At 38.8% G+C, this 25,565-nt stretch overlaps 1 protein-coding gene across 1 annotated transcript; it reads left to right on the top strand.

Moving 5' to 3' along the window:
• The first annotated feature begins 330 nt into the window (after positions 1–330).
• Positions 331–23,305, top strand: eif5b (eukaryotic translation initiation factor 5B). Its single transcript, XM_082164720.1, has 24 exons — positions 331–442; positions 3,860–3,979; positions 7,267–7,345; positions 7,481–8,132; positions 9,105–9,316; positions 9,397–9,547; positions 9,629–9,721; positions 9,796–9,882; positions 10,633–10,701; positions 10,807–11,120; positions 11,205–11,312; positions 11,388–11,498; positions 14,274–14,341; positions 15,134–15,275; positions 15,351–15,482; positions 15,610–15,792; positions 16,932–17,093; positions 17,203–17,334; positions 17,502–17,633; positions 20,689–20,765; positions 20,844–21,008; positions 21,417–21,555; positions 21,699–21,860; positions 22,122–23,305. Exons 1-24 carry the CDS (start codon positions 408–410, stop codon positions 22,227–22,229), a joined length of 3,633 nt encoding a protein of 1,210 aa, XP_082020846.1. The 5' UTR covers positions 331–407; the 3' UTR covers positions 22,230–23,305.
• The last annotated feature ends 2,260 nt before the right edge of the window (positions 23,306–25,565 follow it).

Below are 25,565 nucleotides of genomic sequence, written 5' to 3'. Positions count from 1 at the left end.
TATACATGTTTTTGACATAAGGTTTGGATGGTAACATGCTTGCCATGCGCGGCGCTCCTGTCGCTAATTTTAGCACAGATTAGTATGTCATGTAGATGGCTTATAATTTTATTCTTTAAATATAGTTTTCTTTTTTGTCTTCTGTGCGATTTGTTTGAGAAAAAGTACAAGAACGGCATTTTTTTTAGTCAAAGACCCCGAAATCTCATTAAAATCGCATTCATCCTTTTAATGTGTAGCCGAATGAATGGGCTATCCAGATGCGCTAAAGGTCTGCGCTGAGGCCGCCGTGCGCGATGACGCAGTGTCAAGTGCGCATGCGCAATACGAGCACGACCAACTTGCGTGGCTAACACACCGACTACTACACTGCATCGCAACGAGGAGGTTACAGTAATTCACACATAATGGGAAAGAAACAGAAAAATAAGGGAGATGACGGGTAAGTCAGAACACGTGCGAATGCGCAACATGGACTACAGTGACCTACTGTGCTGTTTGTAATCTTGACAGGGTAACGTTAATGTTTAAGGAGACACACTGTTAGCCACCTGGCTAGCTTCTGATGGGCATGAGTTCATGTGCCGCTGTAACTAGGCCTGTCTTGAGCATTACCATACTGACGCTCTTACCAAAGAGGAATATCATGAATAGATCGCTGACATTCACTAATACAGGTCTAGACACGAGGCTGATTGGGTAATTTATTGTAAGCATTTCTTATTTGTCGCGTTTGTGGCTTTAAAATGAGACACGAGTAGGTTTGGCCAGCCCCCCTGAGTCGAGGTCCTCCAGCTGTGAGTGTTAGATTAGACGCACTTCACATCTGCTGTCATATCGTATCATTCACTGTCCGAGCACAGAAGACATTAGTTTTTAAGGGCAGTGGCCTCTGTGTATTACACGCAGTATCTGATTCCTCGTCCGACAGTGCAACATCATCCGTTTCCATTGTGCTGGCTGGCGGTTTCGCATTGTCTTCGGTAAAACGCTCTTCTATGGGATGCCATCGATCTTTGTTCATGTAGAAACGGTGTTTTGCCTTATTTGAACTCCCTGTTAAATTATTACCCCCTCGTTGAGGCCGCTACCTGGTTGCCTAATCCTTACCCCACCCACACACCTAATCCTAAACCTACCTGGGACTCAGGGGGGTCATGATCTGAAGGAGGGGGTCGAATTCGGCACAATAACGGTAACGGTTAGAAATCTCGAGCTGTGGAGATGTTAAAATGCTCGCAGGACTGTGACAGTCTTTCACCAGCTGGATTGGGCTTTCCCACTGAGATCAAGGGGTGTGATTGTGAAGCTTATGATAAATAATAAAAGTGATTCAGGCTGTATTTAAAATTTTAAGATCAACTTTTGTGTGTGTGTGTGTGAACATCTGATCTGATTAAATATTGCATATATTTTCACCACAGTTCTGGAATGAGAGAAATTATTAAAACTTCATTGATTTGAGTAATTGAGTGGTATTCTAAATGTTTCTCGCAATCATGGAAAAATACATAAATAAACATTACAGTTCTATAAATTTTCACATATGTGACCCTGGACCACAAAACCTTTTTTGATTTTTTTCGAAATTGAGATTTATACAGCACCCGAAAGCTTTCCATTGATGTATGGTTTGTTAGGATAAGACAATATTTGGCCGGGATACAATTATTTGAAAATCTGGAATCTGAGGGTGCAAAAAAATCGAAACATTGAGAAAATCGCCTTTAAAGTTGTCCATTTATTTTCGCGATTGTGCTGCATTCACTCACAAATATAAATGCTTAATATATTTACGGTAGGAAATTGACAAAATATCTTCATGGAACTTGATCTGTACTTAATATCCTAATGATTTTTGGCATAAAAGTAAAATCGATAATTTTGACCAATACAATGTATTGTTGGCTATTGCCACATACCCGTGCGACTTGTGACTGGTTTTGTGATCCAGGGTCACATATCATTTTAATTGAGTGTATAATTTATTTAATATATCATTTTAAATGTCTCAAACTTCAATAATAAATATGTCAGACACATTGTTTTTGGTTAGAGTAAAACATGTTTGTACGTACGCCATAGTGATTTTGGTGAATCCAGGATGAATCATTTGTTTTGATGTTTTTAAACTGGTTCAGATTGCATTAAATGAATACAAATATATGAATATACTATAATTATATTTTATATATATATATATATATATATATATATATATATTATAAAATACATTAAGTGTATATATATATATATATATATATATATATATATATATATATATATACTTAAAATCCCTATACAGTATATTATTGGAAATTAATTGATAAAAATCTGAATCTTGGAATTTATTGTAATTTTTATGTCAGACTCTAATCTTTTATGTTTCTTCTGTTCTGTTAGCTGTGGAATGTTTTTAGTTTGTTAGGTTGAAATAATTTTTATTTTTTAGGTTTTGCTGTATTACTGGGCAATGTGGGACAGTAGTTTCACCTGGTCTGACCTGTTTTCTCCTTCAGTTTTATAGTCGCTTGAATGTCTAAATTTAGGCGGGTCTGATGCTGAGCAGATTCTTGCTCTTCTGGCCTTGCTGGAGGTGGTTAAGTAGATTAGTGCCCTAATGAGTGTGTTAAACTTTGCTAACCATTCAGTGCTGGTTGCTATGTTATTCCCTGTTCAGTCTCAGAAGATGTCATGAGATCCAGCCATGAATTATTGCACTTTCAGATGCATCAAAACAAGATTATCTGTAACCATTACTGACTTTTGAAAAGGCTTTGCATTGCATCAAAGAACTGGTCTGCTAAAACACGTTTTTGAATTTATTAAACGTCCCCCCCCATCTCTCCTTCATCCATTCAAGTAATTTGTCCAACTGTCTATTAGCTGGTCTTTCATCATCTGCTCTGTGTTAGCTGAGGTCAGCAGGTTTATGTACGTGAGAGGGCTCTACCCTGTGATTGAGGCTAGTAAACGGTGCTTTTTTTTTCTGATGCAACAAGCATGCAAGGAGGGCTTTAGACTCCACTATATAAGCAGCAGCACAAGTTCACTTCCTCCTTATTGCTGTGTTTGACTTGACGGGTAAGGTGCACGTGTTTAGGTGTTCAATATGCTCAGTTTTTGTAAATCTTGGTATAGGCCTATGCTTTCATTGGTTGTCTAGAGTGGTTTTTGGGGTGTAATATGCATCTGTGCTGCTGTTGTAATGCCGATTGATTGATGAGTTTGTCAGAAATATATTGTCTTACACCACTGGTCTATAATGGTAGTCTTTTTTAGTGAAAGTATGATGTAAAGTCACAATAGGACATCCTGTTGTTGTTGTTGTTGTTGTTTTTCCAAATCTCTGCTGACAGATGTGAGTTTTCCTGGCCAATTGCTAGTTAATCATTTCTGGTGGTCTGCATTTACTCAGAGGTTAATTGTTTTATTGCACCGTACATGTGTGTTAACCTGATTTCATCAAATATTTTTAGTTGTATGTACATTTCTATTCGCTTTCTCATTACATTTCTACGTTTATTTAAATGCAAAATATTTTATTGTAAATTTACACCATTAAAAGACCTTGTGAAATCTATAGATGTGAAATCTATTCTTGTAGAGACATATTTCCTGTTCAAACAGTAAGATTACTATTAGGGGGAATCATGTGATTCGTGAAAGTTATAGTTTTAGTCCAATGTCCTTGAAGAGGAAAACTGTTAATGTTAAGTGCGTTTGTGCTTGACGATATATTTTTTTAGTCAACTTTTAGAAATACACCACCATGTAGAAGACCTTAAAGTTAAAATGCATGGTAAACGTCCTCAGTCAAATTGAATGTATTCTTCATCTTTTTCTGTCAATTTTATAGTGCCAAAGACGACGGGGTTGACATCGACGCACTTGCGGCAGAGATTGAAGGAGCAGGAGCAGGCAAGGAGCAGAACAAATCAAAGAGCAAGAAAAAGAAAGGAAAGAAAGAAGACTACGAGTAAGTCTTCGTCTCTTTCCTCCAACACTGACAGCTGATAAGCCTAAAGAGATTTTCCCTAACAAGTTAACCTACTGCTCAAATAGTTAAGGGTCAAGATTTATTTAATATTGTTGAAAGCTTCTGCCATGACCGTCCCAGTCCCCTGACCTGAACCCTATAGAAAATGATTGGGATGAACTGAAGGAGCACCAGCGTGGAGCTGGGAATCTGGAGAGATTCTGTATGGAGGAATGGTCTCTGATTTCCTGTCAGGTGTTCTCCAAATCATCAGGCATTATAGGGGAAAACTCAGAGAGTTTGCAAAAAGTATTTAATATAAGGGTGCCAATAATTGTGGCCAATGTGTTTTGGAGAAAAGCATTTATTTCATAATGTGATTTACCCCCCACTTTCAATTCTTTTACTTCAATGAAAGGCTAGATTTTTGCGTATTCTTTGAATGAAAAATCAAGAGAATTAACAGTGCAGATTTATTTTTACAGCCATCTTTGATCATATTTACCAGGGGTGCCAATAATTCTGACCACAACTGTACGAACCCTGAGATGAATAATGTAAAAACATTCAACTATTTCTGCCACAATACCATGGTTACAGTTAGCATTACTACATTAAATCCATGGTGAATGTTGGTGATTTATAGACTGTAAAGACTTCTATAACTTTCAACGTCAGCACTGTTTGATCTGGGGCCGTATTCACAAAGAATTTTAAGGCTAAAAGTAGCTCCTAACTGGCGAATTTAGGAGCAACTCCTAAAAATAATGGGCGTGTCACTCGTAACTTTAGGACTCCTAATTTTTTTGACTAAGAGTAATTCACGAAGCATTTTAGCCCTAAAAGTAGCACCTAAGCCTGGGACAGCTTAAAAGAAGTCGAGAGGACTCCTAACTCACTAAGACTTATTCACAAACTGCTTTTTGTGGCATTTCATGTTGCGATGTTTTGAAATGCGTATGCGGCGGCTCAGGAGCTTCCAATCGCGAGGGAACAATTTTGCATTGTAGGCATAACTAGGGATGCAATAACGCCACCAACAACAACCAAAACTAGGCTACTCATTGCATGTAAACTAATTGTAACGTTTCATTGTGAATCAAATTAAAATGTTCTTCTCTTTGCAAACGTAGGCAGAGGCATATAGTGACAGATTAATTCAATAATGTTGCAAAGATATTGTATCAATCCATATGTTTCATTAGGCTACTAGGCTATTTGTTTTGCTTTACTCTTTATTCATTTAGGCTATTTATTCAGTTATTCATCATCTTCCGTCCTTCGCACTTCTTGTGTAGCGCACGCATTCTCAGACCTGTCACCTGTCACTCATCATCGTAGGGGAGCTGTTTGGAATCATTCCCGCGTTTGCGTTACAATCATCAGCCAATCAAGGTGGTCACTTCAGTCAAGCTCGTGCATGAGTAATGACGTCATCCATAGCAACAAAGACTCACTCTTAGTTTAGGAGTTGTCATTTTTCTTTACTAAGAGTAGGTCTGAAAGGCGTTGTGAATAACTTTTAAGAGAAAACTCCTAGCTAAAATCTTTTAGTGCGATTTAGGAGTACTCCTAGTGGTAAGATAAAATGCTTTGTGAATACGGCCCCTGATGTTTATAGTTTATAACAAAGATAGGGATGCACCGATCCACATTTTTTCACTTCCGATCCAATCCCGATACCTGAATTTGGTTATCGGCCGATTCCGATACCAGAGCTGTGTTTGCTTTAATATTATTATTATCATTATTGTTTATTTTATATGATGCTGAAATAAACTTCTCTCAACAGGCAAGTATGATATGTACGTATGTATGCATGTATGTCCCAAAAGGCAACTTGAGGTAAGTATAAGTTCAGAAAAGGATGTCAGAAAAACAGGAAATCCTGTTAACAGGAAAAATCCCATTCTGAAAACAAATAACGTTATGCAACTGTAAGGGTTTCAAATAAATTGTCATGTCAATATTTATTACATTCCCAAAATGTCAAATACTTGAGTCTTGAAATATAAGAAAAGTGCAAGTGTAAACATCTTACACACACACTATCTGAAGGGTGATCCTCGCTCCGATGCGGTAACTCGATGAATGCTCGATCAACATCAGCATCTTGCAAACAGACAAGCGGATTTTTACGCGCGTCAATTTTTCTCTGGACGCGCGAATGGATTAAAATATTCAAGCGTCCAACTAGACGCGGTAGACGAGAATTTGACGCGCTATTCGCGTTTGGTGTGAACGCACAGTAACGTGGTGCTTTTTTAAATGTTTGATTGCGTTCGTTGTGTTGTACGACACGAGGGAGCTTCAAAGAGCTCTGAATTACGGCTTTGCAAACATTGCATTTTGCTGTCTTGCTCTGCGTCTGCGGTGTTTTTCAGTGTGAAGTATTTCCACACAGCGAACGTTGTTGGCTAGCCGCAAACTGCGGAATGGATTTCCTGAGCGGGGGCGTGTCTCATAACTCTATGTCTCATTGAGCCGCACCTCCGTTCAGGAAATCTATTCCGCAGTTTGCAGCCAGCTAGCAGACAAGCCGCCGGGAATCACTTTTGGAGTCATTTCAGCAGACAACGTTAAAGCGCAGACATGACTCATGGATATCGGATATCTCCGCAGGTTGGATCGGGAAAATCCGATACGTGAATTACGCTGGTATCGGTCCCGATACTGGATCGGATCGGCCCCATCCCTAAACAAAGAATTTGAATGCTTCTCACTACATCTGGCAGCGATACTGCGGCGAATTCGAACACTTTCTCACTTGATCTGAGCTGATAAACTCTCCGCGCTGCACAGCTCAAAACGAGAAGGTTTCGTTCTGCTTTCCTCACATTTGCCGTTTGATGTTTTTCATATGCAACAGAAATGGCAGCTCTTATCAGTTGGGCAACGTGGTGGTGGCACCAGTGTGACCTCCAACAAAATGTACTCGCACCGGGAAGAAATTTTTTTCCAAAATGCGACCATTTGGTCACACTCTGGAGCCCTGCCACATCCTTACTCCTGTCTTCTGTGTCACATGATCCTTTAGAAATCATTCTAATATGCTGATTTGCTGCTCAAGAAACACTTATCACATTTAAACACTGCATTTATTTTCAGTATTAATGATGAATAGAAAAGAACAGTATTTATTTGAAATAGAAATCTTTTGCAACATTATAAATGTCTTTACTGTCAATTTAATATGTGAATAAAATGCTGAATAAAAGTATTAATTTGCATGAAAATATCAGTAGTGTAAATGTTTGGAAATAACTGATTACCTCTTTTTATTGCAGTGAGGATGAAATCCAGAAAGAACTAGAGAGGCTGTCAGTAGAAGAGAAAGCAGGAAAACCAGAAAAAGAAACAGCAAAGGTATTCTTTAGTAACACAAACCCATAAACACGTTCAGCACACGTTTTCTTTTTCCTCCCTCTTTTAATAGTGCAGATACTATAAGTAGAGTCATTTACCATTGAAAGCAATTCCCTACGTGTGTTTCCCTCTTAGAAATCCGATTCAGTAGAAGAGCCTGAACCTGAGCCCACCTTGACGAAAGCAGACAAGAAGAAGGCCAAGAAGGGTAAGAAGGCGAATCTGGAGGATGAGGAAGGTGATGAAGATCAGAGTCAGAACAACATGGAAAACGAGCACGGGACGAAAGATACAAAGACGGTGGCGGCTCCCGCTCCTGCTGGTCCTGCTTCAGACTCTGAGGACGAGGGCTCCCAGTCACGACAGAAACCCAAGGCTAAAAAGAAAGGCGGGCGAAAAGGCGGGTCTGACTCGGAGGAGAATGATGAAGATGGTGGTGCGAAGAAGGGTGGAGGAACGGTCGACAATGACGAATCGGATGATGATTCTCAAACCTCAAGCAAGAAGAAGAAAGGTAAAGGCAAACCCAAAGCAGAGAGTGAGGAAGACGAAAGAGAAGACCCGACCTTCAAGATGAAGACAGCCGCCCAGAAGAAAGCAGAGAAAAAAGAGAGGGATAAGAAGAAGAAAGAGGAGGAGAGGGCCAAGCTGAGGGCTAAGAGAGAAAAAGAGGAAGAGGCCTCAAAAAAGGATGAAGGGAAACCAGTTACCACACCTTCAACAGAGAGCAAGACATTAGAGACAGCAGCTTCAGTGGAGCAGGATGAAGCTGATGTCCAAGGAGAAGGTCAGATTTTCCATAGTACATTGTCCACTCAGGAGTGTTTCTATATGTGTATTATAATACATACTGTCTGTATGTATGGGTATATATATGCATGCATACATACACATACATACAGTGTATATATATATATATATATATCTCACATATTTGTGTTCAGGTATTTTCTGATTGATTTGAATGATTTCAAAAGTGTATTTTTTATTATTTGTTTGTATTACTTTTTTTCTCAGTGATAACATAGCATTTATTAAATATGCAATGCAGGAGTTAAAATACAGTAAAAAAAATAATTTATATTACGCACACTACCGTTCAATAGTTTGGGGCCAGTAATGTATATATTTTTTGTTTTTGAAAGAAGTCTCTTTTTGCACACCAAGGTTGTAATATTGTGAAAAATTAATTATTTAATTACAAAAATACAGTAATATTGTGAAATGTTATCACATTTGAATATATTTTATCATCATTCTAAGATGCTGATTTGGTGCTCAAGAAACATTTCTTATCATTATCAATGTTGAAAACCGTTATTGCTGCTTATTTTATTTTTGTGCATTTTTTCAGGATTCTTTTATAAATAGAAAGTTCAAAAGAACAACATTTATTTGAAATAAAAATCTTTTGTACCATTATTAATGTCTTTAGCTGTCACAGTTCAAAATATTGAACTGTAGGATTTAGCAATTCTGCTACTGAAGTTTAAATCAAACACTATTAAAGTCATTAGATGAGGAGTGCTAAATTGTCAAACATGCTCTAAATGATGATGAAAGGCATCATGATTATTTGTGAATATTCAATACATCACAAAGTCCCAAGCTTTAAGACCATACATTAGTTGATAACATCTAAGCCACACTGGTTGATATCTAAGATGCTCATCTGGGTTATTTCAAGCCCACATGATCAGTGTTTTTTTTATTCTCCAACTAATTTCCCTCTCTCTCTCTCTCCTCTGCTTTTCTACAGAGGAGGCTGAGGGTGATAAAAAGAAAAAGGACAAGAAGAAGAAGAAAGGTGAAAAGGAGGAGAAAGACAAGAAAAAGGGTCCCAGCAAAGCGACAGTGAAAGCCATGCAGGAGGCCCTGGCCAAAATGAAGGAAGAGGAGGAACGAATCAAAAGAGAAGAGGAGGAGAAACAGAGGCTGCTGGAGGAGATGGAGGCTCAGAGACTGGAGCAGGTCAGTGCAAAGACACGGTCACTCAAGATCATGGTGTCAAATGAGTATGGTTCCTTCAACTCTGAAACCTTCATCCACAGGAGCGTCTAGAGGCCGAGAGGAAGGAGAAGAAGAAGCAAAAGGAAAAGGAGAGAAAAGAGAGACTAAAGAAGGAGGGAAAACTCCTCACCAAGGCCCAGAAAGAGGCTCGAGCCAGAGCTGAAGCCACACTACGAGCACTGCAGGCTCAGGGTGAGAACATGACTCATAGTGCTTATGATGAAGTTATGATGATCGTTTTTTGACCTGGTGGTGTCGTTGGCTTCCTTTCAGGTATTGAAGTGCCATCCAAAGATGCAATGCCAAAGAAGAAGCCGGTTTACTCTGACAAGAGAAAAAAGAAGCCAACAGCACAGACTCCTGAAGGTTAGATCCTGACTTGCTTCCTGCTGTGATCAAAGTCAAATGTCCTAAGATTTTTTTTTTTTGGCTTATATTAGAAACGTCAGAAGTGACAGCACCTACATCAGAGGCACCTCAGCCAATCACAACAGAGATGGAAGTAGACAAGCCTGATGCGGAGCCAGGTAACGACCAATCACAGCCAGCTCTGATAGATTTACTTAGGTTTAAAATGAAAAGTATTAAGCTTGACTTTGATTTCTCAAATGTAGGGCCCTATAAAATCTGTTATTTTTTCCCCCTAAATTCTGTTTTCTGTTTATTTTATTTATTATTATTTTTTAATGGTTTAACTGTGTTTTAGTCATTAAACAGCGTGTTTGATCAATTGAAATTGGAAAATGTAACATTTGAATCCGTCTTTTAAATGTAATCAAAATATAAAAAATAATTTACAAAAAATTATCAGGTCTGTCAAGTCGGCACAAAAAAACAAAACTAAATTAAAACTTGAATGTAAAAATATTGTTTTTTGTTATTCCTCAATATAAAAAAAAAAAAGTAATCATCTAAAATCAATGTTGTTGTTGTTATTATTATTACTACTATTTTGAGAAGTACATTTTAGTCAGAGTAATATATTTCTATCGCAATTTCATGTTAACCATACTTTGATTTTTTCATTCTGTCATGAAGACCTTTGAGTTTCTGAGTTTTTGACATGCAGATAGTAATTTTTGTGGTTTAATAACTACTGACACTATTCCATATCGCAATTTGAATGATACATTTTGCAGCCCTACTTTTGAGTTATTAATCCAAAATTTGCCAAATTCCGTGACATTGCATGCTATACAGTAAAATTGTCTGTTCATAAATGTATGTCTGTAAGAAAGTATGATGGCTTCTTAAAATTGTTATTTTCATTGTTACAGTTAAGGAGCCAAAGGCAGAGGCTGCTGATCTGGACGACTGGGAGGCCATGGCCAGCGATGAGGAGAAAGGTGGGGTTAAAGCAACCTGTCCCACAGATGCATATCTTTTAAAATCAAAGTCATTTGGTGGTAGATTTCCACGGACTCTGATTAATTTGACATTTGTGCACTCAGAGATGAAGAAGGTTCACATCGAGGTGAAGGAACCCACTACAGCTACACAAAAACCTGCTGAAGACAAGGAGGATGGCAGTGAGGAAGAGGAGGAGGATGAAGAGGAGGAGGATGATGAGGAGGAGGAAGAAGAAGAAGAGGGTGAAGGAGAGGAAGAGAGTGAGGATGAGGAGGACAACAAAGACAGCAGCAACAAGACGACCACAAACAAAGCAAGAAAAGAGCCGAGCTCAGAGTCGAGCAGCGAGAGCGATTCGGATGATGACCGAAGCAAAGAGGAGAGACTTTACGACAAGGCCAAGAGGCGCATAGAGGTACAGATACTCAGTGTTTTGTACAGATATACGCACATTTTAGTCAGTGGAGTTGAAATCAATCATGTTTTCCTTTGTGTGCAGAAACGAAGGCAGGAAAACCTGAAGAACATTAATTTGGACAAGCTCCGCTCTCCTGTGGTTTGTGTACTGGGTCATGTGGACACAGGGAAGACCAAAATCCTGGATAAGGTGCGTTTTAAAGTGACTGATGTGGACTTGTGTGGATTTTGTGTGTTTATTATTGTTTTCTTCTCTGTCCATCAGCTGAGACACACACATGTTCAGGATGGTGAGGCTGGTGGGATCACACAGCAGATCGGAGCCACAAATGTGCCCCTGGAAACCATTCTAGAACAAACCAAGATGGTGAAAAATGTGAGTATCTTTCTGTAACGCACATTCTCTCATTCAGTTTTTTTCCCATGCGTCCGTACAATCTGTACAGTCATAGCATGTAGGTTAGATGGATAAATGAATCCACACAGAATATCAGATCAAATCAGTGATTTGAAAACAGTGTGGGTGATTCAGCTGTACCGTGTTTGCTCTCTAAGAGATGAAGCCGCCTCGCAAAAAGCTCAGTGTCAAAAGCCAGGGCCAAATTGAGTTCTTTTCGTGGCATATTGCGCTTAAACTTCCTAATACACAAAAGAATTGTCAAAATGCATGTCTTTGCGAGTATTTACGTGAACAAAATCAGTTATGCCTTAAGTGAATGTAAAAACTTGAGAAAAATATGCATGTGTAACAGTATATTGGATGCTTGCTCCTCAAGTGACATCAGCCTAAATGAGGGGGGAAATTACTATATTTAGCATTCGGCATTCAGTCACGTGACGTTATGTTATCTGCGTGGAGTAACATTTACATTTACATTTAGTCATTTAGCAGACGCCTTTATCCAAGGCGACTTACAAATTAGGACTAAATTCAGCGAGTCATCATAAAGAGGCAAGAGCAACAACAACGCAGGAAGTGCTCAAAATATGAAGTTCAGGTATTATTCAGAGTAGCATAAGCCTGATAAGTGGTGTTTCGAAGGGAAAGGAATTTTTTTTTATTTTATTTTTATTTTTTTTATTATTATTATTATTATTATTTTTTTTTTTTTTATAAGGTTAAGTGCTCACGGAAGAGATTGGTTTTCAGCTGTTTTTTGAATGTTGTCAGGGATTCTGCATTCCGGATGAGGGTGGGGAGAGCGTTCCACCAGCATGGAACTGTGAATGAGAATGTTCTGGAAAGTGATTTTGTGGCTTTCTGTGATGGAACCACGAGACGTCGCTCGTTGACCGATCGTAGGTGTCTGGTAGGGATGTAGACTCGTAGGAGTGAGTGAAAGTAGGAGGGAGCTGAGCCTGTGATAGTTCTGTAAGCAAGCGTCAGTGCCTTGAACTTGATGCGAGCAGCTAGAGGTAGCCAGTGCAGAGAGATGAACAGAGGAGTGACGTGGGCCCTCTTGGGCTCGTTGAAGACAAGACGAGCTGCAGCATTCTGGATCATCTGTAGGGGTTTGGTCGCACATGCTGGGAGTCCAGCCAGAAGGGCATTGCAGTAGTCAAGCCTAGAGATGACCAGGGCCTGGACGATAAGTTGTGTTGCATGCTCAGTTAGGAAAGGCCTGATCTTCCTGATGTTGTGCAGTGCAAACCTGCATGATCGAGCTGTCTTTGAAATGTGATCTGTGAAGGTCAGCTGGTCATCAAACGTTACTCCAAGATTTCTGACCGATCTTGATGGGGTGATTAATGATGACTCTAGCTGGATGGTGAAGTCGTGCTGTAGAGATGGATTGGCAGGGAGGACGAGAAGCTCAGTCTTTGCCAGGTTGAGCTGCAGGTGATGTTCCTTCATCCATGTGGAGATGTCCGCCAGACAGCTTGAGACCCGTGCAGCTACTGTGGGATCATCTGGTTGAAAGGAGAGGAAGAGCTGCGTGTCATCAGCATAGCAGTGGTTGGAAAAACCGTGTTGCCTGTATGATGTGTCCCAGTGATGTGGTGTAGATGGAGAAGAGGAGGGGACCAAGAACTGAACCCTGGGGAACCCCTGTGGTCAGCTGATGTGCTCTGGATACCTCACCTCTCCATGCGACCTTGAAGGACCTACCTGTGAGATAGGACTCAAACCAGTGGAGTGAAGTTCCTGTGATGCCCAGTGATGAGAGGGTGGACAGAAGGATCTGATGATTCACCGTGTCGAAGGCAGCAGACAGATCCAGGAGAATGAGGACTGAAGATTTGGAAGCAGCTTTTGCGATCCGTAGGGCTTCTGTGACTGACAGTAATGCAGTCTCAGTTGAATGTCCTTTCTTGAAGCCAGATTGGTTGACATCCAGCTGGTTGTTTAGAGACAAGAAGGATGTTAGTTGGTTGAAGACAGCTCTTTCAAGTGTCTTCGCAATGAATGGTAGGAGAGATAGGTCTGTAATTCTCTACAAATGATGTGTTTAGCGTTGGTTTTTTGAGCAATGGAGTAACCCGAGCCTGCTTGAATGCTGTAGGGAAGGTGCCAGTGTGGAGGGATGAGTTGATGATGTGTGTGAGTGATGGTAGAAGTGTGGGAGAGATGGCTTGTAGAAGGTGTGAGGGGATGGGGTCAAGCGGGCAGGTGGTAGGGTGACTGGAGAGGAGAAGTGTAGATACTTCTTCCTCGGTTAGCGAAGAAAAGGAGGACAGAGGGGTATTGGCTGTGGAAGGGGTCGGTCTGGGTTCCTGTGTGTGTGGAGCTGAGAACTGACTGCTGATAGCTGTTGTTTTGTTGGTGAAGAAGGTCGCAAAATTGTCAGCAGTTAAGGAGGAGGCGGGAGGTGGTGGAGGTGGACAGAGGAGAGAGTTGAATGTCTTGAAGAGTAATCGTGTGTTGGAGGAGCTGTTGATCTTGTGATCAACAGCTGGGACATCTGGGACAGTTGCACGCAGTTTGTTCTTATTATTAAAACAAATAGAAAGCAAACAAATAGCATTAATAGTCATTCATTTTAGTTCAGATATACTATGATAAATTTGAACATTGATTTGTATTCTTATTTTACATGTGTACGTAGACTTTCATGGAACATTAGGTCATGAATATTGCCTCAAAAGTCATGGAAATGTATTGGTAAAGATGTGTATGAAGTGAACCCTGGTGTTTGTATGTTTTTATCAGTTTGAGCTGGAGAGTGTGAAGATTCCTGGCATGCTCATTATTGACACACCTGGACACGAGTCTTTCAGGTACACACTATACTTTTGTGTGTGTGTGTGCGCACCATGGAAAAGTGATAGACAGAATATATACACTACCATTCAAAAGTTTTTTTCTAATTTTTAAGATAGAAATTAATACATTTAAGAATCCCTTAAATGTATAAAATTGACAGTAAAGAGATTTCAAATGCTGTTTCTTTTGAAAGTTCTGTTCTTCAAAGATTACTAAAAATAATCATGTTTTCCACAATATTAAGCAGCATTATGTGACACTGAAGACTGGAGTAATGATGCTGAAAATTTGCCATCACAGGAATAAAATGACATTTTAATATATTTAAAATATTATTCAAATTGAAAACAGTTATTTTACATTGTAATAAATTGTTTCACTGGATTTTTTTTATGTATACCTTTTTTCATTTTCTGATAAAGCCTAAACTTCAACCAACGTGAGGTCCAAAAGTGAAACAACAGTATGGTATACATTTAAATATACAGAATAAGTGGAAACAAAATAATGTAAGAAATGTCAGACAAATATCCCTGATACGTAAAATACAAGGAGGGTAGTCAAGTCAAAAAAACACTTTTGTTACATCGTGAGTTTTACAGTATTTTTGTTCCGATTAATAAATTCAACCTTTGTGAATATAAGAGACGTACCAATCCCAAACTTTTGAATGGTTTATGTGTGTGTATATTTATAAACTAAAAAAAAAAACTTAACTTAGAAAATCCATACCAGTCAACACTGAATTTTTGAATTCTAGTTGTATAGTATTTGTATGTTTAATGGCACTCTCCTCCACCCTTCAGTAATCTGAGGAACAGGGGTAGTTCTCTGTGTGACATCGCCATCCTGGTGGTGGATATCATGCACGGTTTAGAGCCACAGACACTCGAGTCCATCAACCTGCTGAAGGAGAAGAAATGCCCCTTCATAGTAGCACTTAACAAGGTACCAGATAGTGACTACTGAATGCTGATACTGATCATTACAACAAGTATTTGAATTCTAATGTTTCTTTGTCAGATCGACCGTCTGTATGACTGGAAAAAGAGTCCAGAAACAGACGTGGTGGCCACACTGAAGAAGCAGAAGAAGAACACCAAGGATGAGTTTGATGAGAGGGCTAAATCTGTCATCGTAGAGTTCGCGCAGCAGGTCTGTTGTCTCGATCTTTTTGTATAGTCTTAATGTTGTTTGCAAATGCTGTTTCTTGTTGACTTTAACATGTATAAGAAGTGAGCTTAGCTTAAATGTTGTCTTGTGTGTGTCTTTCAATCTTCAGGGTCTTAATGCCGCCCTGTTCTACGAGAACAAAGATCCTCGTACGTTTGTGTCCCTGGTTCCCACCTCGGCCCACTCGGGTGATGGGATGGGGAACCTCATCGCCCTGCTGGTTGAGCTCACTCAAACCATGCTGGCCCGCCGACTGGCTCACTGTGACGAACTTCGGGCACAGGTCATGGAGGTAAGTGGTCAAAAGGAAAAGCTTTAATGAGTTGATTATGACATTACATTTAGATTTGACCACATTGCAACGGCTTTCCTTTTACAAGTTGTTTGCAGCATTGAGCATTATAACCAATCACACACATTTCTGTTGAGTATATGAACGCAACGGCCAATCAGAGGCATTTAGATTCGTCAATGCTGAAAAGGCCAGAGCTTTGTTCGGTGTGCGCCCTTAATAACTGCATCCTAAATTGTGAATAAACAACTAAGTGCAGATATGAGGCAAGTACATTGATTCTGCAGTGTAGACCGTTTACATTATTATAGCGGTTATATTTGAGTGCGTAGCGTGCGCTAGACTGAAATCATGGACCGCTTCAGTGATAAAGAATGTTCTTTGTTTGCTTTCTGTATATAATTTATTCCAAGTTTGACTAGCTATTTAGTTTTTCATGCTACTAAAATAACCAATGTGAAGTCTTTATTTTCTTATGTGTGAACATTTCTTAGCTTGTTTTGTCTGTGTAGCCACTAGCCAGAATATGATGTGCCTTTCCCCAAACACACAACTTTTTAAAATATATTTTATTAATCAACATTAATTTTCTTTATTACAATCTCAAGAGTAATGATCGACAACAATGATTTTTGTCATAATATTGTAATCGCTGTCCAGTGTCCACCACAGACCAATGGTAGTTTGAAGGAGTTTACCAGCCTGAGCTTTTTTCAGAAAGTTTGCTTTGTCAAGCTGTTTCAAACTGCCGAAATGAACTCCAAACAAACATTAGTTTTTTGGCCTGATAAAAAAAAAAATGATGTTATGATATTATATCTGGGCCTTAAATGCCATGTCAGATGCAGCTTCTATTCCACCTTTGCAATGTAAAGATGTTTTTTGTTGATGTTGTTCATTTTATTGGTAACTGTCTATACTATAGTATTCTGATTGATATAAGTAATTGTGTTGTCTTGTGTCAAATATGTAAATTTAACCAAGTACTTAAATATTGCCCTTATAAAGGGAAAGAAACAAATAGTTGCCCCTCATTTGAAAAGTAAATTTTTGTGTCTGGTACTTTTTTTCTTTTTTTTCTTTTTACCCATGGATCCTAGCTGTAATATAACCTCTACGGTCCATATTCTATATCTCAGGTAAAAGCTCTGCCTGGCATGGGTACGACGATTGACGTGATCCTGATCAATGGTTGTCTGCGGGAGGGCGAGACCATTATCGTCCCTGGTGTGGATGGACCAATCGTCACTCAGATCAGAGGGTTGCTCCTCCCTCCACCCCTGAAAGAGCTCCGAGTAAAGGTCTCATGCCCAATTATATATTTAATTCGCCATATCCGTTATGTTGCAATAGAGCTCTGAGCTTGTCTCACTAGATCACATGCTACATGTTCCTTCACTCTGTGTACAGAATCCATATGAGAAGCATAAAGAAGTGTCTACGGCTCAGGGTGTGAAGATCCTGGGGAAAGATCTGGAGAAGACACTGGCAGGTCTGCCTCTCCTCGTCGCTCATAAAGAGGATGAAATTCCTGTCCTGAGGGTAACCATGTTCTTCTACAAACCAATCAGTTGTGTCCCTTTAAGAACACGCTGTACTTTTCTTTCTTTCCTCTTTTCTCACACATACAATAATCAAGTCAGTAATAACTGTTAATCTAATTGCTACATTGGTGAGCTTTCCTGCATCCTGATGTTTGCTCTTTGTAGGACGAGTTGATCCGGGAGCTGAAACAGACTCTGAATGCCATAAAGCTGGAGGAGAAGGGTGTGTATGTGCAGGCCTCCACACTCGGCTCTCTGGAGGCTCTACTGGAGTACTTGCGTACATCCAAAGTGCCTGTAAGTCTTCAACCACCTCACACACTCTCGTAAAACCCTTTTTATTAATCGGTTATTGAAGAACTTGCTTGGATTTATTATGGTTTTGCGATGCGTGTTGTATCTAAGCTCTTTCAAAACCAAGCAAGCTGCCTACATAAGCAGTTGCCTTCTAAGGCCACATCCTGTCTGCCGTGGCAGAGTAAGTGAGGGAGTGAGTTAGCGCACCCTAAATTGGCGGCAACTCTGTGTGACGCACAAATCTCTCTTCTCACGTGAAGCAAATGAAAGATTCCAGATTTGCTGGTATTTGATGGTAACATCTTACTCTAATGAGCAATACATGGTGCACAAATATTGGTCAAAGTAGTCAAGTTTTAGTAAGATTATATATAATGTACTATGCTTCATATATAATAGTACAAAGTATTAAATGCAAATATATTTATAATCAGCATTACTCTCATCTTGGCTGCCATCTTAAAGTATTGTTTTTAGGGCTATCACCATGATTAAATTCAAGTACTAAAAATCTTGATTGCAATTTATGTTTCGATTAACCTGTGTGGTGACAAATCAGGTCCTCCCTTGAAATCGGGTCTCTGTTAGGACTCCAAGCGATCTCATTGGCTCAAATTACTTTTAATAGGTACTCTCTTTAGCGCCTGATTACAATTCCTACAAAATCATGTTATGATAAATGCTGTTTGAACTGTTATAAAGACCATTCATTTCTGTATTAGCTTATGTACTAGCATAGCATACAGATACCCGATTAGCCTGATAGCTCAGATTATACAGGCATTTGCACTTACCCTACATGTATTGACAGTCATCTTTAATATAATTACGTGTTGATTTAAGTGGACCTGATTCCAAGGACGAGAATCCATGAACAGCGTTATAAGACAGTTTTCTAAGGCTTTACGATATATTTAAACCATTTAAAAATCATAATAAAGCATTATATATATTTCACTACTGTGAAATCACAAAGTGATTCAATTAAATAAGTATATGCACTGCGGGTTTTGGTGAAGTGCGATGCTTTATTTATTTACATATATGTGCAGGTTATGTATCTCAGAGCATCTCCGTTCACAGTAAATGCTGCTCCACTAGAACTCAGTCTCTGCATGTGCTGTTTGTTTGGGTTTCCAATAACGTGCGCTTGGGAACGCATATAAAGTCTGACACGATTTGGGTTTCATAGCGAAGGGTTGCACTGTTATCATTTGCATGCGCGGAGCGCGTCTTTGCAGCTCGGTTAACAAACTCCATCTCTGCATATGCTCAGGGTTCCCGCGGGGTCTTTAAAAGTCTTAAATTCTGAACTTTAAATTTAAGGCCTTAAAACGTCTTAAAAACAGGCAGATTTTCATCCGCGGTCTTAAATTTCATTTAGTCAGGTCTTAAAAAAGATTTTACCCTCGTTCATTTCCAGAAACGCTGGCCGCAGAAAGTTATTACAACGTAGCAAAAAAGTATCGAAGTCGCTCGCCAAGAGGCAGTTCACATATCGCGTCTTTTTCGCGCTCAAGTTCATTCAAATGTAGGCGCGCGGTAAGCGACGCGCTCGTTTTTTTCCAGGCGCAGCGACATGAAAAAAGACATGAAGGATGCGGGTGCACCCAAACACTACGGGTGTTTTTCTCTTCTCCGTAAATAAATCTTGTAGCAGAGCTACAGTAAGCGTTTTTCGGCGTTGGAAATCCATTAGCCACTAAAACTTTTTTGTCATTGTGGAGAGCGCAGGGCTTGGTTGCATAGCAACGACAGACGCCACGGGAAAATCGGACCGAATTTTACTATTAATAATAAAAGATAAGCTAAAGTGTATTGTAAATGTCAGTAAATCATTTTTTATAAAAAGAATGAGTCAAAAGAGTTTTTTTCTGTCTGAAATATGAAATATGAAGTCTGAAATATGTGAGGTTTATCTTTTATAAAAACCTTTTTTGTCAACTTTATTTGAACTTGTACATGTTAGTATATAACATGTTGCAAGACACTTTTAAAATCTGGCTATCATTTTTAATCGTATTATTTTAATGTTTATGTTAGTGCGTATTGATGCTAATTTGTTATTTTCTGTTTTTCGACATAAAACTTGGTGAATTGATTTCATTGTGTAGTAATAGTACTTTTTGAACAGGATTCTGTGATAACAGTGATCATTTTTGGTACTATAATAATTAAATGAAATGTTCATGCCATTTTATCTCTAGTTATGATCAACTATGATCAACTAAAATCAACTAATTATGTGTTTTTTACAGTAGGCCTATAATATGCAAAGTACAATTTTCTAGAAAAAAAATTATATCTGATTCTGTTCTTTTCTCTGACACGCGTTGCTGGGTCTGGAAGGTTACTAATGTGATTGCTTTATCTGTAAATTAAGTTAATGCTTTTTCAATTACTGAATTCATTGAAATAAAATTAATTCTTTGATTTTGAATATTTTTTTTTTGGCAATGCGTCGTGTAGGTCTTAAATTTCAATCTTTATGGTCTTAAAATGTCTTAAAAAGGTCTTAAATTTGACTAACTGAAACCTGCAGGAACCCTGTATGCTGCGACTTTGGGTTGCTTATAACGTTCATCTGGGAACACAACGTGTGCCGTTTCACCAGATTTGTAACGTAAACCTACAGGAGAATATCTAAATATGACAACAATCACAATCAGTTAGCACCTTCTGCAGAAATTTGATATAATACGGAATATACATAAGTTGATTGTTAATATTATGTATATTACATTATGTATTTTAACAGTGTTAAAACCTTATGATTACTTGATTTTTATACTTTATTTGAACCAGTAATTATTGCCTTTTTGTTATTATATATGTATTTTAAGTCATTTTACACGTTATTGTTCGCTTGGGTCTATTTGTATTACCGCAAAAAAATTTATCAGTTTACTCAATTAATCGTCAAAATGTCAACCGATTACTTGATTACCAAAATAATCATTGTTTTTGTTTTCTCCGTTGAGCTTGTTGCAGTGTAATTGAGCTGTAGTGTTTCAGTTGTTTGCATCTCCTCTTAGATTCTCTTTCTGTCCTTCAGTATGCTGGCATCAACATCGGTCCCGTCCACAAGAAAGACGTCATGAAAGCTTCTACTATGTTGGAGCATGATCAACAGTATGTATTCTGAGTGATACATCATTATCTCCTATTATGGATTATATCATGCTAATCACTCTCTCTCTCTTTCTGTAGGTATGCAGTGATCCTGGCGTTTGATGTGAAAATAGAGCGAGATTCTCAGGAGATGGCTGACAGTCTCGGCGTGCGCATTTTCAGCGCTGAGATCATCTACCATCTGTTTGACGCCTTCACCAAATACAGAGAAGACTACAAGAAACAGAAACAGGATGAGTTCAAGTGCGTTATCTACTGCCCTCATCCTCACCCTTTTTTCTCAATTTAATACACTACAGTTCAAAAGTTAATGCTTTTTTTAGTTCATACTAAGAATTAACACTTTTATTCAGCACGAGTGCATTACATTTATAAATAGTGGCATTTATAATGTTACAAAAGATTTCGGTTTCAAATAAATGCTGTTTTTTGTGGACACTGATATATTACTTCACAATTCCTTGTTGAATAGAAATGGACAGTTTCCACATAGTGAGAACTGAGCCCATAGTAGTGTACGTTTTAACATTTAACTCCTCACAAACAAGCCTAGGTTCTTAAAGACTGTGTCAAAGTTGTTACTTTGAAAAAACACATAATTTTTCCTGAATGTTTGCAGTCTGAATATTTGAAAGTTTCTCTCTTTTTCAGACAACTAGCCGTGTTTCCCTGTAAGCTGCGTATATTGCCCCAGTTCATCTTCAACTCCAGAGATCCCATTGTCATGGGCGTCATTGTGGATGCTGGAGTTCTGAGAACAGGCACTCCGGTGTGTGTGCCCACCAAAGGGGTGAGACATTTAGACAGTTTACACATTATATGCTCAATAAATAAAGAAGCAGAGAAACTGCTTTCCTCTACTGTCATTTTATTTTACGGTAAAAATCAAATATGTAGTGCTATTGTTTGCATACATTTTTCTCTCCTTCTCAGTTTGTAGACATTGGCATTGTGACCGGTATTGAAATAAATCACAAATCTGTAGACATCGCTAAGAAAGGACAGGAGATCTGTGTGAAAATAGAACCAATTCCTGGAGAATCACCCAAGATGTACGGCCGACACTTTGAGTCTGTAGACCTCATTGTTAGCAAGGTAAGCTCTCTCCTACATCCTGAAATAAAGCCACCGGAGCTCATGTGATGCCAAGACATAGTGTTGTTTTTGTTGACCCTTTTCCCGCCAGCAAAACAAAACAAAACAAAAAAAACGGAATATATAAAAGTTAATTCAAAATATGAATAAATACTATAATAGTATACAGATATTACTACAATAGTGTCTGTATTCAATCTGCTGCCCCCTTAAACGTGATTGGTATTATCTAATGCACATTTGTTCCTGCATCTCTTGTAGATCACCCGTCAGTCAATCGACACTCTGAAGAACTGGTTCAGAGACGAGATGCAGAAATCAGACTGGCAGTTAATCATGGAACTGAAGAAAACCTTTGAAATCATCTGAACACACATGTGACTGACTGATTTTAGATCTCAAACGACCCCCGTGCACACATACAAACGCTATACGTTGTACACTCCTAAAGGTCACGTGATTATGGAGTCATCAGTGTTGCTCATACATTTAAGGACATTCGTACTCTGACACTCAGCCTTGCACAGTCCCGTATCGAGGACTCGTTCCTCGTGTGTGCATGGGAGAAAACTCACACCACTACCCTTTTCCTCCAGCTGTTTTTGCGTGGTGGGGAGTGTTGGAGACCAAAAAACAAAAACAAAAAAAAAGATGGGAAAAAAAAGAAAGCAAGGAAAAAAATGTTTTTCTGTGAGAAACTGAAACTATTACCACTGTTTTAAACAGTGACAAATGTTAGAAAATGTTAGACAACCTTTACAATTATTCCAAATGTGCCTGTTCTCTCTGATCAATCCAGTTTTTTTTTTCTTTTTTTTTCCACCATCTCAAAGTTCATTGTATGGCTGGATTAAACTTGAGCTGCTGATTTGGGCCTGAGGTCTGACCTTAGATTTAGGTTTAAATCGAAAGGTATAAGTTGAAGACCGTGTGGCTTTCATGAATGACTGCTGGAGGTTACACCAGGATTTTAGATATATATATAAAAAGTCACATTATCAGTATTTTCATTTTGCCCTGCTTTTTCCATTCGTTTTTGGAGTACAGTTCTTAAACGGACCTTTTTTAAAAAAAAAAAAAACCTCCAGCCAGAGATTGACTCTCTTCCTCTCCCTCTCTTGGGTGTGTGAACTTGGATGAAAGGCTCTTCCCTTAATCAATTTGAATATGTCATTTCAGAGATTGATATATGAAAATCAACAACAATAAAGAGATGGCCTATTTATAGACATTGTTGTCCTTTTGTTTTGCTTTTGGTGATAATGAATGCACAGATGAAGCTTACAAAATGTCATCAAATTAAATGGATACTAGATTATATTTTGCTTAAAGGAAAAAGAGCCCTTTTTCTGAGGACAGCAAAGATTTGTGACAATTTTTCCCCCAAAATGTATATAACCAGCTGTAATGTGGAAAAGGTGAAATAAAAATTTAAGTATACATCATGATAGTGTTTGTTGTAGGCTTTTTAATTTATACTTACATTATTTGTTTATATACAGTGGGGAGAACAAGTATTTGATACACTGCTGATTTTGCAGGTTTTCCTACTTACAAAGCATGTAGAGGTCTGTAATTTTTATCATAGGTACTCTTAAACTGTGAGAGACAATCTAAAAATTCAGAAAATCATATTGTATGATTTTTAAATAATTAATTAGCATTTTATTGCATTACATAAGGATTTGATCACCTACCAACCAGTAAGAATTCCGGCTCTCATAGACCTGTTAGTTTTTCTTCAAGAAGCCCTCCTGTTCTCCACTCATTACCTGTATTAACTGCACCTGTTTGAACTCGTTACCTGTATAAAAGACACCTGTCCACACACTCAATCAAACAGACTCCAACCTCTCCACAATGGCCAAGACCAGAGAGCTGTGTAAGGACGTCAGGGATACAATTGAAGACCTGCACAAGGCTGGGATGGGCTACAGGACAATAGGCAAGCAGCTTGGTGCGAAGGCAACAACTGTTGGCGCAATTATTAGAAAATGGAAGAAGTTCAAGATGACGGTCAATCTCCCTCGGTCTGGGACGCCATGCAAGATCTCACCTCGTGGGGCATTAATGATCATGAGGAAGGTGAGGGATCAGCCCGGAACTACACGGCAGGACCTGGTCAATGACCTGAAGAGAGCTGGGACCACAGTCTCAAAGAAAACCATTAGTAACACACTACGCCGTCATGGATTAAAATCCTGCAGCGCACGCAAGGTCCCCCTGCTCAAGCCAGCGCATGTCCAGGCCCGTCTGAAGTTTGCCAATGACCATCTGGATGATCCAGAGGAGGAATGGGAGAAGGTCATGTGGTCTGATGAGACAAAAATAGAGCTTTTTGGTCTAAACTCCACTCGCCGTGTTTGGAGGAAGAAGGATGAGTACAACCCCAAGAACACCATCCCAACCGTGAAGCATGGAGGTGGAAACATCATTCTTCGGGGAGGCTTTTCTGCAAATGGACAGGACAACTACACCATATTGAGGGGAGGATGGATGGGGCCATGTATCCCAAGATCTTGCCCAAAAACCTCCTTCCCTCAGTAAGAGCATTGAAGATGGGTCGTGGCTGGGTCTTCCAGCATGACAACGACCCGAAACACACATAGCCAGGGCAACTAAGGAGAAAGAAGCATCTCAAGGTGCTGGAGTGGCCTAGCCAGTCTCCAGACCTGAACCAAATAGAAAATCTTTGGAGAGAGCTGAAAGTCCGTATTGCTCCGCGACAGCCCCGAAACCTGAAGGATCTGGAGAAGGTCTGTATGGAGGAGTGGGCCAAAACCCCTGCTGCAGTGTGTGCAAACCTGGTCAAGAACTACAGGAAACGTATGATCTCTGTAATTGCAAACAAAGGTTTCTGTACCATTTACATTTACATTTATGCATTTGGCAGACGCTTTTATCCAAAGCGACTTATATTGCATTATCCTATACATTTATACATAGGCATGTGTAATCCCCTGGGCAATGCTCTTACCACTGAGCTACAGGAAAGCTACTGTACCAAATATTAAGTTCTGCTTTTCTGATGTATCAAATACTTATGTCAAGCAATAAAATGCAAATTAATTACTTAAAAATCATACAATGTGACTTCACTCACAGTTGAAGTGTACCTATGATAAAAATTACAGACTTCTTCTACATGCTTTGTAAGTGGGAAAACCTGCAAAATCGGCAGTGTATCAAATACTTGTTCTCCCCACTGTATAAAATATTATTTTTAGTCACTTCATTACAGCACATAGAATTATTATGTGTATGAACCCTCTGGTACTGTTCTGGTACAATGAAATGGTTGTACTATATTATAGTTTGATAATGGTTTTTATTTAATGGTACTAAATTATATTTATGCAGTAGTTATAATCCATTTATTCACTTTTTGAGCATGGACCATAAAAATGAAATTTCCTAAACTATCATAAGTCTTGAATCCAGTTTGGTCTCTTTTTAAAGACGACACTTGGCAGATTATTGCTAAAGTAAAAAAAAAAAAAGAAGGGTGAACTTAAAAAAAGTTATAGGCCTAAAAGGTTTTGTTATGAAAAATGCACAAAAATACCACTTTAAATTTTTATATGAAATGTTTATATTTAGGAATTTTCCAAAATGTTGATATGTCAAAAAAATTTAAATAGCTCTAAGTAAGAATTTGTTTGTGCGCAATACCAAACGTCTCCAATAGATGAAATTCGTCTCCCA

Source organism: Leuciscus leuciscus (assembly GCF_965113295.1).
Source record: "Leuciscus leuciscus genome assembly, chromosome: 3".
NCBI lineage: Eukaryota > Metazoa > Chordata > Actinopteri > Cypriniformes > Leuciscidae > Leuciscus > Leuciscus leuciscus.
The sequence above is the reverse complement of the archived record's forward strand: the minus strand, read 5'-3'. Positions and strand labels throughout refer to the sequence as shown.